Genomic DNA, 16,945 nt, shown 5'->3' on the forward strand with positions numbered 1-16,945 from the left:
GAGCGAGGCCACTCAAAGATGGCTTATACCTGCAATCCCCGGAGTCAACTACACTGTTCATCTGGCTAACCATTGCATGTCGGTACAGTATGAGTTTACGCAATACCAATACGCAATTGAGAAAATCGATTCTAGCAGCCTGGTTCCCCATTACCGACGAATAATGTCAAGCGTGACCACCAAGAGCGCGATCTTCAATGCATAGAATATGACAGCGTCACCGTGTGGAAATAAGCACGAGTCGCTGGAGAAACATTTATTTGAATTCTTTATCGCGGGCTCCATGAACAACAGCGGCGAAGCAACCGACAGGCTGGCTGACGAGGCCATGATACACCAATCTTGGGTAACCATACAATGAGAGGTTTAGTCCCTTCGCTTCATACACACTCTCATAGTTCCTACCATCCTTCTCTTCCACTCAAAGGACAAAACTAAATACACATCTCTATTGATCTGTCGTGTGCCCCGCTGCCTGAGCAGCTTCCGATGCACGATCCAAGACCTCCCTCAGCGCTCGAAGCCTCCTCTGGAACTCGCGCACTAGACCCGGGGCTCTCTCAACCTCCGAAACCTCGCCAGCAGGAACCACCACCGCTCGCAGATCTCGTGAAATCATTTCAATCTGCTCATGCAGCTTTTCTCTCAAGGTAACGAAGGGTTCGTTCATGGCAGTAAGATATGAAGTCTGTACAGAATCTGTATATGTCCGGTAGAGTTGCATGTTGGATAAGTGGGCGTGCATGATATCAGTGCGTCGTTTAGCGCTTCCCCTTCCTAGATTAAAACAAATTCTGATTAGCTTTTGGCTTTGTGGTGGATATTTGGATATTGATCCCAATGTACCTGACTGTTGGTTGCATCTATTGTATGCCTCTCGCATTAGATCGGCAATCAACGAACTGTTGTTGTGGCCATTAAGAGTGTGGTCTCGTGTGGATCTGGTAAAGCATTAGCGAGATGGATAAATTGAGATTGGTGTAGTTGGCGTACTCTGTGATTTGAAGGATATGTGTGACCATGTGAGTGAAAATATATTGGATACATCTTGCTCTATAGTCCATAACAGAGAGAAGATTTCCGATAGCTTGTGGGGCAATCGGCAAATGAACTGTAGGGTCTCATGTGTTAGAATGAAACATAAAAGCATCCATAGAGACAATAAGGTTACCCCCCAGGATAAATTTGATAAGGACAAAACATACCTTGGAGTGTATCAGAGACGGTTTGAAAGGAGGTCGAGATGTCTTGATGAAGCGCGTTCCTCTGAGACATGATCCATGTATCTATTGCATCCCATCTTTGACCTAACGCTGGCCGTGCTTGTGCCATTAGCTCGTCATTCCAGCAATGTGTCCCTTTGGCCCCGGTCGTGTGGGTGCCGTTCTGTCGGCAGAATGCGGCATAACTGGCAAAATGATACTAGAAGGGAACTTTGTTAGGGTAGAAATAGTATCCAGTATTTGATAGAAACATACAGAATTTGCCCAATTCTCACTCACTGCAACAAATTTCTGCTTGAGCTCTCTCTGGAAATAAGGATCTTTTTACATGCTTAGCTCAATAAGATGGCCTCTAATTGAAGGTTGGAATAGGCTCACCAAGCTGTTGCATAACTTGGGTATCAAACGTATTGTATACTTCGCTCTGAGTTCGAGCGAGACGCCCACGGGCTGAGATAAAGTCCTATTGATAATTAGACCGATTCTCCCCGCGACGCCTCGTTTACGGCAACGGGAGAATTCAAATATACCTGACGAAGGTCCCCTTCCACCTTCTCTAGTACTCTTCGGAGCTCACGAGCTCTAGCAGAATCCACAGAGTCCCGACCTGTCAACGTCCACTGGTGTATGGAATGCAGAAGCGCTGGTACTTGTCTCTTGATGAAAAATGAAGCGGACAACATTCTAGCCTCTGCAGGAACGGATCGACAATATGAACGAAGCTCGCGAACTCCGCTGAGAGCTCTATAGTCCTCTGCCAGCCGGTGTGGAGGGTTTCCGTATAGCTCATTGCCGACGCAGAATATCTTGATCTCCTTGTTCACATGCTCTGGCTTGTTGTGGATTACACTTTCGAGTTCTCTTGTAGTTGAGTTGTTTCGGTCATTCATAAGGAAGGCTTGTCGTCTAGTCCCAAATGTTAGCATTCGCGAAGGTCTCCACTCTATTGATTAATACATAACACGTACTCGTAGCGGAGTTTATGTATCCTGTCCCTACAAGATTGGTCAGCCGGTTGTTGACAATCTTCTTTGTGCGGCTTACTTACTCGTTTGTGGATTCGGTAACAGCAAGCTCTGCTTTCCTTTGACCCCGTGCTCTTTGTCGTTCACGCCCGATGCGAGCTGTGTCTTTCTCAAGATTTTCAATCTCTACGTTCATTCTTTTGACGCGGTTAGCAAAATGATTATTACCACGAGCCAACTCTTCGGCGGATATGTCCTATCAATAAAAGTCAGAATAATCCCAGTTTCTCCGAAGTAAGGCAATAATACATCGGCTCTCGTGCAAACAATCCGTATGCGCTTTCTCTCTCCACATTTATTGATCGTATCGTATATTGATTGATTCGAAACACATCGAGATATTCCAGCCACGATGAACACTTCATCGCATGTGCTGGCAAGATACTTTTCTGTGGCTCGTACTCTTGCATAATTCATATCTCGCAATCCTACCAGATGTTAGTTATCTCGATATAATCACTGCAGTACGGGAAGAGTATTACCTGGGAGGTCTGCAAGCACCAGACCAGTCTTCAACACGGGCAACTCTAGGAAGACCCTGGAAGGATATTAGAGCCATAATTCCTTGACAAAAACAGGGGTTCGAACCTAATCAACTTGATGAAAGGCCACAAAGCATGCTCATTGTTGTCCTCCGGGTCCCTAGTCAACCTGTCCAGTTCATCTTTGCATCTCTCCAAATCACCCGCAACAACATGGTAGTCCAGCGAACTCGACCCTCCAGGTCGGAATATTAGTCGATTCATAGCCAGCTGCTTCAACTCTCGAAGGATCTCATCTTCCGCTCCGGGACGCGCCAGATACTCAATGGTCAAGTCTGTCCGATCGCTAAAAATTGACTGGATGGTTTCGTGAGACATTTTGCCGATGGCTTCATACTGTGCCCAGTTTTCCCCCGCGATAATGCTTCTTTCTGTCGGGACGGCAGCGCGGCGGATACTCCGTAGAAGCTCATCTAGGAGGTCATTGACTTCTGCTTCATTCATGAACTCGGCGTCTATGGTGTAAGCACCGGGGTGAGCTTCATCCACATATCGATACTCCATAGGCACAGAAGTACAGGCCGCGCTTGCACCACTCTACATCGAATTGTCAGAAAGTTCTCCTCGTCACAATACATAAGATGGAATACATACCGAGCGTGCGAGACCCCGTTGGCCTAGTATTGAGTTGATGACAGAGCTCTTGCCTGCTTGATGGTTAGGCCTGTCTTTATAAGCTTAAAAAGCAGAGAGCACTAACCAACTCCAGTCTCCCCTATGAATCCGACGATGCGCGTTTCTTGATCCTTGAACTCGCTAAGCTTTTTTGCTTCCTGGTAAATCTGATGGAGTGTGGTCTGGGGATCCTGAGTCAGTGGACAAGCATTCATCGTGCGGGAAAGCTCTTGAAGCTGGAATTTGACAGCATTCAGATTGTCCTGAAGGCTCTGGTCATCGATGGGGTCAGGAGTAAAAGAATCATTGCCAGCCTCATTTGCTTCGTTTTCATCTCCATTCTCATCTTCATCCTCAGTCTCCCATCCGGCATCCCGTTCATTTTCGCCTTCCGCATTTTCACTCGCCGGTGGGGTGCTCGAACTGGACGTCTCTTCAGGCCGATTAATTTCTCGCCTCGCCGGGATATCTCTGACGCTCCCTGTTTCCATATGGAACGATATTGGTGCAGTCTCTCGTGCCCGATTGCTGAAGATACTTGAAGATCTTCCAGTCAAAATGGGAAATGCTCGAGGCTCTTGTGTTGTGTTCCCGTTTACACTCTGATCTGGGACACTTATAGGTCGAGAACTAATAGCCCTAGGTGCTAGATTCGACTCCGTAGGTGGGCTTGCAACAGGGGTAAATGAATCCGAGAATAATCTTCTTCCTCCAGAGTTCTGTCCACCGAAGAACGGAGAACCCAGAGATGGAGATCCCGACGAGGAAGAAGAGGGCGTTTGGACATTGTGGTGAGACCCAAAGAGGCTACTGCTCTGGGAAGGCGAAGGGGTGAAATTTCCCTCAGACGAAGGACCTGGTGAGAAGATAAATTTGAAATCAGACTCGTAACTCATTTTGTACGATTTTGTGTATATATCAGCTTTGATCGAGGGAGGTTCATAAGTTGGACGGGCTGATCCGGCTTTATAAGAATGTTCTGCCCTACCTACTAGAGGATCATGCTGGGGCGCAGCGCTCGCCACGGAGAGGCCGACGGCACTAGGAATGCATACTACTGTCTGGAAGCGGAATCCTAGTCTGCCTTGTCACGCGCACCTGTTTCAATCTAGCATCGTAGACGCCAGTGTTAGCGGCGCTTAGCTATTGGTTCTCCAATACTCTGCCAGATAGTCGACAACGACAAGAAACCGATGAAAGCCACTCCAGCTATCTCGAACAGTCTCCTCTGTTGCATTTCCATGGATTTCGTCTCCTGGTTTCAGTCTCCTCGAAGCAGAAGGGGCTCTTAGATCCCATTATGGCCCCCACATTGGCGTGCGCCGGCGTGCATCATGATCCCGCCCTAGTGCCTTGCGGGTTTAGGCGCTATCTAGTGCCCAATCGCGTCTACACTAGAGCTGCATGTTACCTTGGTCTATGAAATTGCCTCCCGGATAAATTATCCGCTAAGGGTGTTCACCTTTGATGTTAGGGCTAGCTCTCCCTAGCATAGTATGTGCATTGCGCTAGTTATGCCGGTCATACCTAGGAAAGACTCAACACGATCTCCAGTCGTATCTCGTTTGTTAGTCTGATAATCTAGCGCGGTTAGCTGCACGCTATTTATATTTTGGCGTGGGCGGACATTCTTAGCAACTGCCATCTAAAATACCTAAAAACTCGTCATTCGAAATTTTGAAAACTTGGGAATGGAATAATCACGGGGCCCTCTCCAGAATTTCTATTGCTTAAGACGTAATCATATTCGTATTGAGTTGAAATCTCGTAATTGATATACATAACAACATGCCAGAGGGACAAGCTTGGCTCACTCCTTATTCTCCACCTTCCCCAATCCTGGAAGCTGATCCAAGGCAGCACACGCTTCAGACCAAGCAAGGTCTTCAGGATAAAGTACACTGCGTAGATACGCCCAAGTCATACGCTGAACCATAGCAAGTCGTTCCGGACTCTCATCATCAGTTGCTTCGGCCGTGTCGAAACCGGAAACTCCACCAAGTCCATGCTTTCCATCTTTCACCTTGAGAAGCGACTTTGGACCCTGGCTGAAATAATATCCATCGGCATGGTACTCTGCACCACGGGAAGTCAAAAATGGGAATCCATCGCTGTCCCCAATGACGACCAGGGTGGGCGTCTTCATCTCCGCATGGCTGTGATATTTGAGGTCGGTGTTCAAGGCGGCGGGACCAAGTCCTTCTCCACCACGGCCGTCCCCAGGGCTTGCGAGGAGGATACCTGCCTTGATGCGTGCGTCCGATAGATCTTCGTACGTGGGATGGGTAGGATCGTTTCCTCGGGCACCCAGAAGCCGGCCAGCAGTATGACCGCCTCCGGAATGACCAACAACGGCGATACGGCTATGATCAAGGCGTCCTTGGATTTGTGGGAAGAGTGTCTCGATCTCGTCAAGCCTGTCCAGGATAAGTTTGCAATCAATCACGCGGGACCGCAAGAACCAGGGAGCTTCTGGGTGGTCCTCGGGGCTGATGCAGAGTGTCCGAGAGCCGAGATGAGTGGGTTGGATGACAGCGAAGCCATGGGCAGCCCAGAAGTTGGCGATTGGACTGTATCCATTCAGAGATGATAGGTTGTTGGATGGCCCCTGACCATGTGAGAGGAGAATTATTGGGAGATTGTTCCCTGTTGCTGGTGCAGAGACACGAAGGTGCATGTCCATCATACGGTCTGGAGCTGGAAGGATCAATGGACTGATCGAGATGACAGCAGTCGCATCGTTGATAGGAAGCTTTGCAGATTCTCCAATCAATGCATGATCTGCGAAATTGGGGATACGCTTAGAGCTTGATTGAGCAGTAGACATGGTGGTGAATTTGGTATTGAAACCGAAGGCTGTTGAGTACGGATAGATTGGGTTGTATTTGGATGTGTTGGAATATCATTGAGGAGGGGAGGTATCGAAGTACTTATAGATACTGATCAAGAAGTATCTTGACGTGGTATCTCCGATTCTGATGCTCTTAAACCCGCAAAATACAAAGGACATGTAAGGCTGTCGTGGGGGCGGGTATAGTAGGTGTTCCAAAAGCCGACACGTTGAGGACGAGGTTAGAGTAATATCTAAGCTCCACAGGTGTGGGGGATCAATTACTCTTCGTAGTTAGGTATAGACCTCGCAGGATCTGAAGACTTGTGAAGAATAAGCTCGAAGTGGTGAGATTCGGCTTTTAGAATTAGTCTGCGGCGTTAGGGTTTTGGCACGGAAGAGTTAACTAGTGCTGTCAGATCCATCTATGTCCACTCATGAAGAACATGTCAAATGAATAATAGTACACATATTACGGCGAAAGCTCAACAGTATAATTCATTTATCAACTATTTACTACTACAGCTCCCAAAATATTCCAAAGTTTCGGCATTTTCTTCGAATTCTGGAGCTTCTTAAACTCTTCCATGGCCGATGGGCAGCCCCCAAGAATTGGGGGTTGCACTAAGAGTCCCACAGCTCAGCTTTCGAGTCACTAATTAAGTGGTCTGCTTCTGATGGTTTGATGTCTAGTTAATTCTAGTACCTGTCAATTAATGAAGTTATCAGGGTTTCCGTCAGCTTGTAGTCTGGGAGCAAATGTATTAGGACTTTGTCCAAAGATGGCATCCATCTATAGTTACAGCATACAGAATTTTAGAAGGCTCTCGACAGAACTCTCTCGTACTAGCCTAATCATATAGTTCAAATACGGATAGAAATTTCAAGCCCAAAATTTCCTAATAGATTATTCAGACTGTTAAAAAGAATCAAAGTTGGCCATGGCTACTATAAACACGAAGCTTCGTGGGCTCTCGCCGGCCCAATCATTCCCCGCGCCGCGTTATCGCGTTGCTGCCTCCGATCGACTCTGCAGCTCCATTTAACCTTCATCCCACTCCTCCGACTTCACTTCCTGCTGAATTGCGCAATTTATTTCCGCCCACTCATTACCACTCCTCCAGTGTGCAACCAAGCAAACAGCCGCGTGTCACACACAGCAAAAGGGGATCTCCCCCTCACACCGTCTCTCCTCACCTTCCGCTCCACATCTTCACCTGCCACACCACCTCGGCCGAACGTGCGAGGACACCACCACAATGTCGACCTACGAAAGTGAGTACATATCAACCCGTCGAGATCTTACAGTAACGCGTGAGCTAACTCGGTATTCAAAAGGCGAACACAACACCACCGACCTGGCCGTCAACAATAACAGCCCTCGCCGCCGTCGTCCCGATCTGTCCACCTTCTTTGCAACACTCTCCGAGATCACCCCAGCTCCTGATCACCGTCCTCATGCTGTTCCCGTCCCGGGCGATGTGAGCGCCGCCTTTTACTCGCTCGCAGAGGCCTTTGAGGTTATGCGCCGCCAGGCCGCTGATCTAGCGACCGAACGCGGGGATGGCGCCGATGGCGAGGACCTCTTGAACCAGATGATTCAATCGCTCCTCAGCGAAGCGGATACTCCTCCCCGGGAAGTGGAGGGAGTCAGCGACGAGTTTTGTGATAGTAAGCAGCCCTCTTTCAAACCCCTCGGCATCTTGAAAGCTATAACGGACATTTGTTAATTAACTGCATGTCATAAACAGTGCTCGAACGTGTCCCCAAGGCATCCCTAGACGCCTCCCAAATTTGCCCTATCTGCAACAACCCCTTCCTCGACGATGAGTATCCACTCGTTGTCCAGCTGCCCTGTCACCCAACCCACCTCTTCGACCTGGAATGTGTGCGGCCCTGGCTCAGACTGCGGGGTACTTGCCCGCTAGATCGGACAGACTTTGCCAAGCAGCTGCGGGATAAGGCTGAAGAGCGCAAGAAGCTTGCTGAGGAGGATGAAGAGGAGGAGTGGGATGGCATGTACGGCTAAATCGCCCTCTGGTGCTGAAGGTGGTTTGGCCTGGTCTGGCGTTTAGACATGAATGATGCATTTCACGAGGGGCGATGAGCGATTTCAACTGACGGCTATGAATACCACATACTCCAATGAATGCATGATGATACCCAACACAGTATGACTGTTTCTACTCCAATTCTGGGGAGGCAATTTTTACTTTTCTACATGGAGAGTTCATATTCATATTCATTTTGATTTGAAGATTCGTAAATTGCTCTAAACAAGCATTGTAGATGCTGTGCGCTATGCACTCATATCACATTAGATGGCTTAGTAACTTCAACTAGAAGAAACCATGAGAAGCCTTTTAGGCCGAAGCATCCTTAGGCCGAATAGCAAGCTTGCCGGCCTTGTCAATCATAGCCTCATAACCGCTACGCTCCAAGACGCCGCCATCATCCTTGACCACCTCACGCGCCTCGAGTTCCTCGACCAGACGCTGATTCTCCCGGTTACCCTCCAGAAGGAACTTGAGGCACATAACCGCATGTTCCTTAATGTAGGGGTTGTTGGAGTCGAATGAGGTGCACATCAAGATAGCCTCCACGCCGCCATAGCGGCGAATCTGCTCTTGGACCTCGGGGCATTTCCACACCAGCGAAGATAGAACCAGAACGACAAGCTTCTTAAGATTGCGCCACTCGAACTCGGAGGGATCTTCGGTGATGGGAGGAGACTCGGGCCGGGAGTCGACGCTCCCGGCATGGCTGTCAAGCGGGTCTGCTGGATCGCTAGGATCATAGGGCCGCTCGACGGCCACCGGCGTAGGCGAGGGAGGCTTGGAGTGGTCACCAGGTGAGGCACTGCGGGGTGGAGGGGGTGGGGGAGGCACCGAGCCGAAGGAGAGGGAGCTCAGCTGGCCCTTGGGGATGCTGGCTTCCAATTCCTTGATGAGGGTGACCAGGTCATAGACAATCTCCCACTTCACAAGAATGTTCTTCCAATCATTGTTCTCCGTAAGCACGGCGAAGAACTCAAGGAATTGATACACACCCTCATAGACGCGCTCCATGTCCCACAAGTTAAGTGGGAAATCCTCTGGCAAGGCGCGTCCGGCGCGGATTTGACCCTGGAGGTAAATCAGAGCGCACGTTTCCGGGATGATATTTCCGCGGAAGATGGTGAAAATGTATCGCACAGTAAGGATATCCACGCGGCTAAGGGGGGGAGGGGTCCGCGGGACGCTACCCTGCATATTGCCTGTCACAGAGGCGGGCGAGTACTTCGCACGGAAAATGTGCGTCAGAATTTTAATGACCACTGCCTGAGCTGGAGAGATTATGTCCTTGGGCTGACCGAAATCAGAGTAGGCGTGGGACATGAGACCGTTACGGAGAACCGCCTCCATAATTTGGACCATCATCTTGAAGTAAAGCTCATCGTCCGGAAGATCCCAAGCAGCAATGAAGATCAAAAGCTCGCGGAGAAGGTTCCGGCCAGTTTCCTGCGTGAGGAGAATATGGCATCTTAGGGCTTGCATGTTGCGCGAGCCATTTCGCTCACCACCCTTGAGTCCGAAACTGTCGACGATACCCGCCTGGATGATCATAGGTAAGGCCTCAATTTCAGCGGGTCCCAGCACAAGAGGAATATCGGTCAACAAGCCGCGCTGTTGATCGCCAGGACGACCACGATAATCATCATCATCTTCGTCGTCGTCCACATCTCCACCATCATCACCTCGATCGATGTCATCGTCATCCTCCTCTTCATCCTCATCGACACTCCCGTCCGCGTGGCCCTCCAAGCTGTGCGCATCATCTTCACCCACAGTGCCTGCATCGCCGTGGTCGTACTCCGCACCGTCATCCCCAAGCTGGGAAGCTTCTTGTAACCGGGCCATCAATTCGTCCTTGGCATCCTGCAGCGTATCAGCAGCTGTTTCGGCTGTTTGAGGCGTGCTGGTATCTTCCTCTGTTACCGGTGCGTCTACCAACCAGGCTTTCACTTCAGGGAAGTCAGCCCAGCACAGTCGTGGGAAGCCAGCAGTCATGCTACGATCGATTGTGAGGATGGTCTTTTTTCTAGTAGCTTCGTGCTCCTCCTCTTCTGGGAGGGCAGGGGGCAATTCGCGAGCCCTCTCCTGTAGATCAGACCACCCATCGACTTTGGCTCCCAGGATCGAAGTCAAAGCAGCACGAATGTACTTGACTTGCTCAGGATCCCTGCCCATCTCCTGAATATCTGTCAAGTCTCGCCCCAGAATCTTCTCCATGTGGTCCTTAATATTTGCGAGGAGGAGCATTGCAGCTTCCTCCTTGATGGTGGAGGGCTCGCGTGGGAACTTTGCAATGGTCTCCAGAAGAAGGTCCTCGGCAGTCTGATCATAAAGTGCTCGAATGGGAGGGTTGATGACACGTTCTCCGACCTTCACAATGGGTGCAACTCCTTCAATGCGAGCTGTGGAGTCCAAAGCTTCTTTGGGTTGGATAATGTTCGTGTCGGCAGTCGAGTGATACCCGAAAAGATCCAACCACAGCACCATCTTCCGGTGTTCATTGTGCATGATGAAGTTGTGAAGATACTGAAGACATGTTATAAGAAGTCGCTTGTACAGATTGACGACCTTCTGCCAGCGCTCCTCATTTCGTGGGTTTGTTTCGCCGTCGAATCCCCTTGCCGTAACTCGCACACAGGTATCAATAAGCGCGAGGATTCGCTGGTCAAAGCCCTTCTCAGCAGCCAGGTTCTGAGCCATTTTGGTTGTCGCAAGCAGGTTCCTCGCGATGGTGCACAGATCGTTGAGTCGCTCGATATCCTTCACTAGCGAGAAATAATTGTATGCAATGAGATTGGACGAAGAGTGCTCGAGTGCAGCTCTGGGACTCTTCCATGCGAATGACTGGGATTCAAGGACCGGAATCGCCTTGGTGAGCACATCTGTGAGACCCGCCCAAATGTCCGGAGACATGCCGAGATTATTGCTTGAGGCGCGGGATATCAGCACATGGCGATAAGCAGGAAAAAACTAAAGTTTTTGCTTACCGAACTTCGCTTTCCTGGTGAGTCTTGTACAGGATCTGCTTTCCAGCGGCGAGCATGTGCTCCAGACGCTTGTCGTCGATCATCCCGCGGGTCTCATAATGGCTTAGAGTTCCTGCGAGGATCACTTTCAGCATGAGCTCCGCTGGAGTACATAGCGGCTTTTTGTCCGCCATTTTGCGCTGCGAAAGCTTCGACCAGCGTAGACTGTGAACGGAAGTTGCCGTCTCTCACGGTGGGATGGATTGAGAAATCGCGGCGGGCAAAATGAGGTTTTACGGATATTTCCTTCACCGCCCTGCACTCACCGCCTACCGTATTTGTCATCATACTCCTATACGTTGGACGAAACAAGTGAACTTAATCCAATGTCTATCCTGCTAGACTCATCTAAGAACGGAGTTTATACATTCGCCTCATGGTTGAGATCAGGAGAGTTGGGATCAACTAGATTGCTCTGTCAGAAAATGTCGACCGGATGTCGGGCCGAGCTACATCTTGAAATGCTTGAATTTTGTCAACTAGTATACATTCATTTGCAATGAGACTTGACGAAAAGCTATATACAGGCTTTCTGTCGAACTGAAAGTCCAAATGCATCCACCAGATTTCTTCTAAACCCCATATCATAGATGTTGTCAAGGTCTCGTATACTGTGAAGTTCCACCCACTGCGGGTCGATCGGTCTCGCCCGATTGACATCACCACGATAAGAGACTCGATTGGAGGTACCTTCAAGAACGTAGCCTTCCAATGGGGGTTGTCCATCTGTGACCAGAATTTGATCGCTTTGCACCGGCCAGGGCTGGTCACTGAGATCCACATATGGCGGAGCATTCTGAATCTGACCTCGTTTCGCCCTGAAAACGAATCCATCCGTAACATCTTCCTTCCAGTCAGCCCATTTGGCACTCTCGTTGGTCGTCATACCTGCCCAAATGAGATATGTGTGATAAACCAAGAAAGCAACCGCCAACGGGGCTGTCATGAGCATCAGCAGTGTGACCGTCCCAATTTTTGGATCCCTCGTGATCACGATTGACCAGACATGGAGGTACATGGACCAACCCTTCATGGCAGCCTGTACATCCGGCGGAACAATCTCTCGCAGAGTTTGCCAAAGAAGGGAGTAGCCGAGCAAGGTGCCGTAGATCAATAGTATTGATACCGCGAGAAGAAGCGATAAGAAGTACTTGTAATTGTTGGCCCCCATGCAATTCATCAGCCACACGCAATGATGATCATGTCGAGAGACACAGGCCTGGCAGATACTGCAATGTTTACTGCGTGCAGGCTTGAGAAAATCGCAGGTTGAGCAGAGATGTCCAGGGTGGAAGAGCACGCGGTCATATGGGTACCGTTTCAGCTCTTCCGCGTGGTTCTCTGGAGTGACGAATGATTTGGTGGTCACACACTTGTAGATAAGCACATATGGTAAGATGACAACGCCGGGGACCCAGAAATGATGGGTACTGGACATCCGAGGCCATGCCACCGGTAGGAAGAAGCACTCGCCTATCGCAAGCAAGCCGATAAAGAATGTCTGGGATTTGTTAGGTAAAAATCAAGAGGCAACCAAGATCGTTCATGGAACTTACGAGGACCAACGGGTGGTTCTCATGCAGGATATAGCTGCCGGAGCGGCTCCATGTTCTGACTAGCTTCCCACCAAACAGGCGGGAGTCCATCCAGGCTATTCCATTGGGAAGATAGACCCACAAGAGTCGATAGAAAAAAGCAATGGGGGTTTTTCTTGCCGCTGTCAGTTGGATTCCAACAATATCCGAGAGATATCTCACCTAAATACGGGCAACCGGCCGAAAAGTGCGACAAAAACGAATGCTGAAATGCTCAAGATGACAAGAGCAACCGTTCGGAGGGCCCCCATGGTAGCATGTGGGGGTTGAGCCCGTTCCCTTCTCTATTCTGCTCAATAGTCACCGTAATAAATTCAAATCAACCTTTCACGTTGAATCTGTAGGTCCCATCTTCCTTGGCCTTTGTTTTCGTTTCCCTTGAAATGTTGTTGACTGGTCAGCGCTCTTGAAGGCGGGCTTGTCATCAACAAGGTCACGTGTTTCCGACCCTACGAGACTACTCGCGCCAACTTACTCTTCGTTTGTTCTTCGGCTGGGCTCAACGCCTCAGTTCCTCGTGGGGGTTTAATCTGTTTAACGGCCTTTATGAAACTTTATCTCGCATAATCTCTTTCAAAGGGCTCTGTGGTTTGCGATTTGCGCCAGAACGGCCTACGAAACACGCAGACACGTGATAACGCGTCACAAAGAGTGATATCACCGAGAGCATCGCAGTTCATGCACAAGCAGCTTATTTATCTCGAGAACTATCGCGTCATTGCAATATCATAACCTCCAGGAATAGCGCGAAACATGTCGAACATCTTCGGAGGGGGAAGATTCTTCTTATCCCGTGCTATCCCACAACGGACGCAGCTGAAAGAAACGATTGAGGTTCGTCTCATTAAAGAGGGATGTCAAGGCTGAAATGCTAAGTTTCATCTAGAAACATGGTGGCAGCGTTGTCCTGCTGGAGAAAGATGCCGATATCATTCTGGTGGATCATTTGAGGAAAACCCAAACCATCCCTCCAAACGCGTACATTCGCCCCATTTCCACCCTATGGGCAAGCGTACTGACGTTCTCTGCAGATTATCTTATCGATATGTCGAGCAGTCAGTTCGACAAGGAAAGTTGGAAGACCCTGCATCCCACCGGGTCGGCCCAGCTGCGCCCCGTCCGATGGGCGCGTCTAATATCCCCACAAAGACCACCAGGAGAAGCTACACCTTGGAAGATGATCGGATAGTTTTCGATTGGCTGTACCCTTGGGAACAAGCAAAAGGTGCGCCAACGCACGGCACCACTATTTACAAGAATCTGGCTGAGCGAGTACGTATTGCTCTTCTAACACTTTGCACGAAGATGATCCTGCATACGATGTACTAATATTGTGCAACAGTTCCCACATCACACATGGCAATCCTGGAGAACTCGATATCTGAAAACATTACGTGGAAAGCCACGCCCTGGAGGAGGTGACCCAAGACCTGACCTTGTATATGGGGGTCCTGAAGCAGTACCCCGGGCTGGACCACCATCGCCAGCTCCTCAAACGCCGCTGGGGTCACCGCGTCCGGCTGCACCTCCTGCACAGCATACTTCAAGGCCCAGCGATCCCCAAAGCCCTCCAGCAAGTTTTAGTAGGAAACGTGGACCACCTTCCCACTCTCCCCGTCCCTCTGACGAAGCGAATACCGCAAAGAGGAGGCTAGCAGAAGTGCAAGAACAACCGCCTTCTGCCACTCAAAGCTCTCTGGATCAACCTCCGGATGTCGCAACACGGCCACGCAAAACACCCCCCAGGAGCCGCCTGACCAACATAGCGATCCATCCGTTCCTATTCCAGAACAAACCCGCCCTCAAACTCCATCAATATCAGCGCCAACTATCCCCACAGAAACAGATGAATCTCCCAAACACACCGTGGATCCGCTATTCCAACATCTACCATTCTTCCCATCAAGCTCGGAACCAGAAACCGAAGACAACGAAGAGCAGGAGGAAGAAGACGACGATGATGACAGTGATCCAGAAGACTACCCCGACATAAATAGCTGGGTTCAAGCACAAGTGGCGAGAGGCGCCGACGTAACAGCCGTACTGAACGCTCTACGCTATACAAGCATGGAACAATCGCTGGCAAGAAAATTACTAAAAATCATAATGGCTGGCAACCCAATGCCCGACAACATGCGTGGAGTGTGGACGGAGGAAGACGATCGATGCTTGGAAAGTCCGGATGCTCGCGACATCGAGCGGGTGACTAAGAAGCATGGCGACAGGCTATTCCAAGCCCGATGGGAGTACCTCGAGATGGCTCGAGAAAGAGGATTAGTTGAATAAGAGTTGATTCAACGCATCACGCGTGATCCATTATTCCTGTAGATGAAGTAACATCTCCAAAAAAGCACCGAGAATTCAGAACGCAAAGATTAAGACAATAGCTTGCAAATAGCGAGAGCACCTCAGACGCCCTGACGCCCGCATTGTGGGCTCTCGGCAGAGGAAAGAAACAAGAAAAAAAAACATCCATTGGTATTCAGTCGCATATCCTACATTGGAAAACCTGGCTCAGAGATAAAAAAAGACAAGACCCAAACTCCGATGAGCTCCATAGGAAAGATAATATTCACTAGATTCTTGAAATGAACCTATCCATAAACCCCTGACGAGGCTTTCTGCTCTGCATGAGCTACAAAACAGCTTGGCAAACTCAAGTCTCCTTGAAGACCCTGAAAAACAGTTAGCATTGATCAATGGCTGAAGAGAGGGTTGGAGAGGACTTACAAATGGTTCTCGTAGAATTGAAGCATCTACAAACGAAGATTAGTCTTCTGCTCGTGGGGGTATATTGGACGCATGAACTCACCTGCTTCGGACATCGGTCATAGCATGTCTCCAGTGCAACGCGAGAGCGCTTTCCATTCTTCCAGAGCAGGAAAGCAAATAGTTGCTTGCTGTCTTGATCTCTGATGATTGTGTCAACTTTCTGGAGCTGGGAACCCCAGTCCTTGCCCTTGGGCGTCCAGCTCAGGTCATCCTCCTCGCTCTCAGCAGCCGTCTCTGCGGGCGTCTCCTCTGTCGCGGGTGCGGAGGACTTTCGTCGCCGTTTCTGTTCGGTGGGTTCGGCGGAAGCCGAAGTCTCCTTGGCCTCGCCCATCGACTTGCGCTTGCGACCCGGTCCAGGCTTGGGTCCGGGCTTAGGTCCAGGCTTCGCAGCGTTCTTCCTAGGGCGTCCACCGATCTTCTTGTAGTAAGCAGCCAAGATGGCCTTGGCGCCGTCCCTGTAAACAAGTGTAAGTTGAGGCGCAGTTTCACACTATCCAGGCTATACACACTTTAGAGATGACTCGGGCTCCCACGTAAGGTCTTCTGGCTTGTCCCACCCCTTCCACTTTACCTGTAGCTTGAAGGATCCCTGCGGGGGTGGTTAGCACATGTAAGCAAAACAAACAATTGCGAGACCAGGTCAACTCACATCATCCATCCAAGCGTGTTCGAGGATCTTCTCAACAACAAAGCTGGTCATATTAGATCTCCAAGTCCCAAAAACAGCTCGTCAATGTGCGCGACTGACATGTCCTCTCCCTCTTCCTCGTCATCATCCTCTTCGTCCTCGTCTTCCACCTGATCGGGTTCTTTCGCATCTTCGGTGGTACCGTTCTTGTCATCAAAGGGGATGTCGCCGGACTCCTCGTCGGAGATATCCTCAATGGGAGCTGTAGAGTGAAAGGTCAGCTCAAGCGCGCGCGCAAACAAAGATCAACGCGGCGCATTCACTCACGCGGCATGTTGGTTCGAAAAGGAGAGGCGAGATTTAGCAGTTTTGAGAACAGTTTGGCGGTAAGAGGTTTTGACCTCAGGCAATTGCGATTAAAAACCCGAAAGCGAGAGCGACAGCTCGGAAGATCGCAAGCTGATCGGGAGCTCGGAGTCGGAGGGCGCGTGAGGAGAGAAGCTGGAAAGGCGGAAAGGATAGCGCTATACCGCTTTCGGGGACCAGAATTTAATTTGCTGTGAGCCCCGGAGCTTCACCCCTCTGCATCGCTGCTGTGGGAACAAGGACGTTTGCCAACTTTGTTCGCCTTTTGT

The 16,945-nt window shown here is 49.9% G+C and overlaps 6 protein-coding genes across 6 annotated transcripts; 2 read left to right on the forward strand and 4 right to left on the reverse strand.

Annotated features, from left to right (window-relative positions):
* Nucleotides 1-448: 448 nt before the first annotated feature.
* Nucleotides 449-4,301, reverse strand: N7496_003227 (uncharacterized protein; the record flags this gene model as incomplete). Its single annotated transcript, XM_056696158.1, has 14 exons — nucleotides 449-777; nucleotides 847-941; nucleotides 994-1,111; nucleotides 1,206-1,422; nucleotides 1,479-1,543; nucleotides 1,602-1,686; nucleotides 1,754-2,129; nucleotides 2,192-2,218; nucleotides 2,272-2,444; nucleotides 2,651-2,676; nucleotides 2,731-2,786; nucleotides 2,837-3,327; nucleotides 3,385-3,437; nucleotides 3,491-4,301. 14 exons carry the CDS (start codon nucleotides 4,299-4,301, stop codon nucleotides 449-451), a joined length of 2,922 nt encoding a protein of 973 aa, XP_056558370.1.
* A 914-nt stretch (nucleotides 4,302-5,215) lies between these two features.
* Nucleotides 5,216-6,232, reverse strand: N7496_003228 (alpha/beta hydrolase family protein; the record flags this gene model as incomplete). Its single annotated transcript, XM_056696159.1, has 1 exon — nucleotides 5,216-6,232. One exon carries the CDS (start codon nucleotides 6,230-6,232, stop codon nucleotides 5,216-5,218), a length of 1,017 nt encoding a protein of 338 aa, XP_056558371.1.
* A 1,262-nt stretch (nucleotides 6,233-7,494) lies between these two features.
* On the forward strand, nucleotides 7,495-8,264 carry N7496_003229 (uncharacterized protein; the record flags this gene model as incomplete). The annotated part of the gene is made up of 3 exons (XM_056696160.1): nucleotides 7,495-7,510; nucleotides 7,574-7,906; nucleotides 7,987-8,264. The coding sequence occupies 3 exons, from the start codon at nucleotides 7,495-7,497 to the stop codon at nucleotides 8,262-8,264; spliced, it is 627 nt and encodes a 208-aa protein (XP_056558372.1).
* Nucleotides 8,265-8,598: 334 nt separating this feature from the next.
* Nucleotides 8,599-13,161, reverse strand: N7496_003230 (uncharacterized protein; the record flags this gene model as incomplete). The annotated part of the gene is made up of 7 exons (XM_056696161.1): nucleotides 8,599-11,215; nucleotides 11,277-11,480; nucleotides 11,582-11,607; nucleotides 11,683-11,720; nucleotides 11,841-12,816; nucleotides 12,872-13,072; nucleotides 13,135-13,161. 7 exons carry the CDS (start codon nucleotides 13,159-13,161, stop codon nucleotides 8,599-8,601), a joined length of 4,089 nt encoding a protein of 1,362 aa, XP_056558373.1.
* Nucleotides 13,162-13,663: 502 nt separating this feature from the next.
* On the forward strand, nucleotides 13,664-15,196 carry N7496_003231 (putative transcription factor Rap1; the record flags this gene model as incomplete). Its single annotated transcript, XM_056696162.1, has 4 exons — nucleotides 13,664-13,744; nucleotides 13,797-13,888; nucleotides 13,942-14,182; nucleotides 14,603-15,196. The coding sequence occupies 4 exons, from the start codon at nucleotides 13,664-13,666 to the stop codon at nucleotides 15,194-15,196; spliced, it is 1,008 nt and encodes a 335-aa protein (XP_056558374.1).
* Nucleotides 15,197-15,566: 370 nt separating this feature from the next.
* Nucleotides 15,567-16,644, reverse strand: N7496_003232 (uncharacterized protein; the record flags this gene model as incomplete). The annotated part of the gene is made up of 7 exons (XM_056696163.1): nucleotides 15,567-15,585; nucleotides 15,641-15,666; nucleotides 15,723-16,137; nucleotides 16,192-16,271; nucleotides 16,332-16,374; nucleotides 16,431-16,572; nucleotides 16,638-16,644. The coding sequence occupies 7 exons, from the start codon at nucleotides 16,642-16,644 to the stop codon at nucleotides 15,567-15,569; spliced, it is 732 nt and encodes a 243-aa protein (XP_056558375.1).
* Between the last annotated feature and the right edge of the window lie 301 nt (nucleotides 16,645-16,945).

Source organism: Penicillium cataractarum (genome assembly GCF_028827025.1).
Source record: "Penicillium cataractarum strain IBT 29864 chromosome Unknown utg000002l, whole genome shotgun sequence".
Lineage (NCBI taxonomy): Eukaryota > Fungi > Ascomycota > Eurotiomycetes > Eurotiales > Aspergillaceae > Penicillium > Penicillium cataractarum.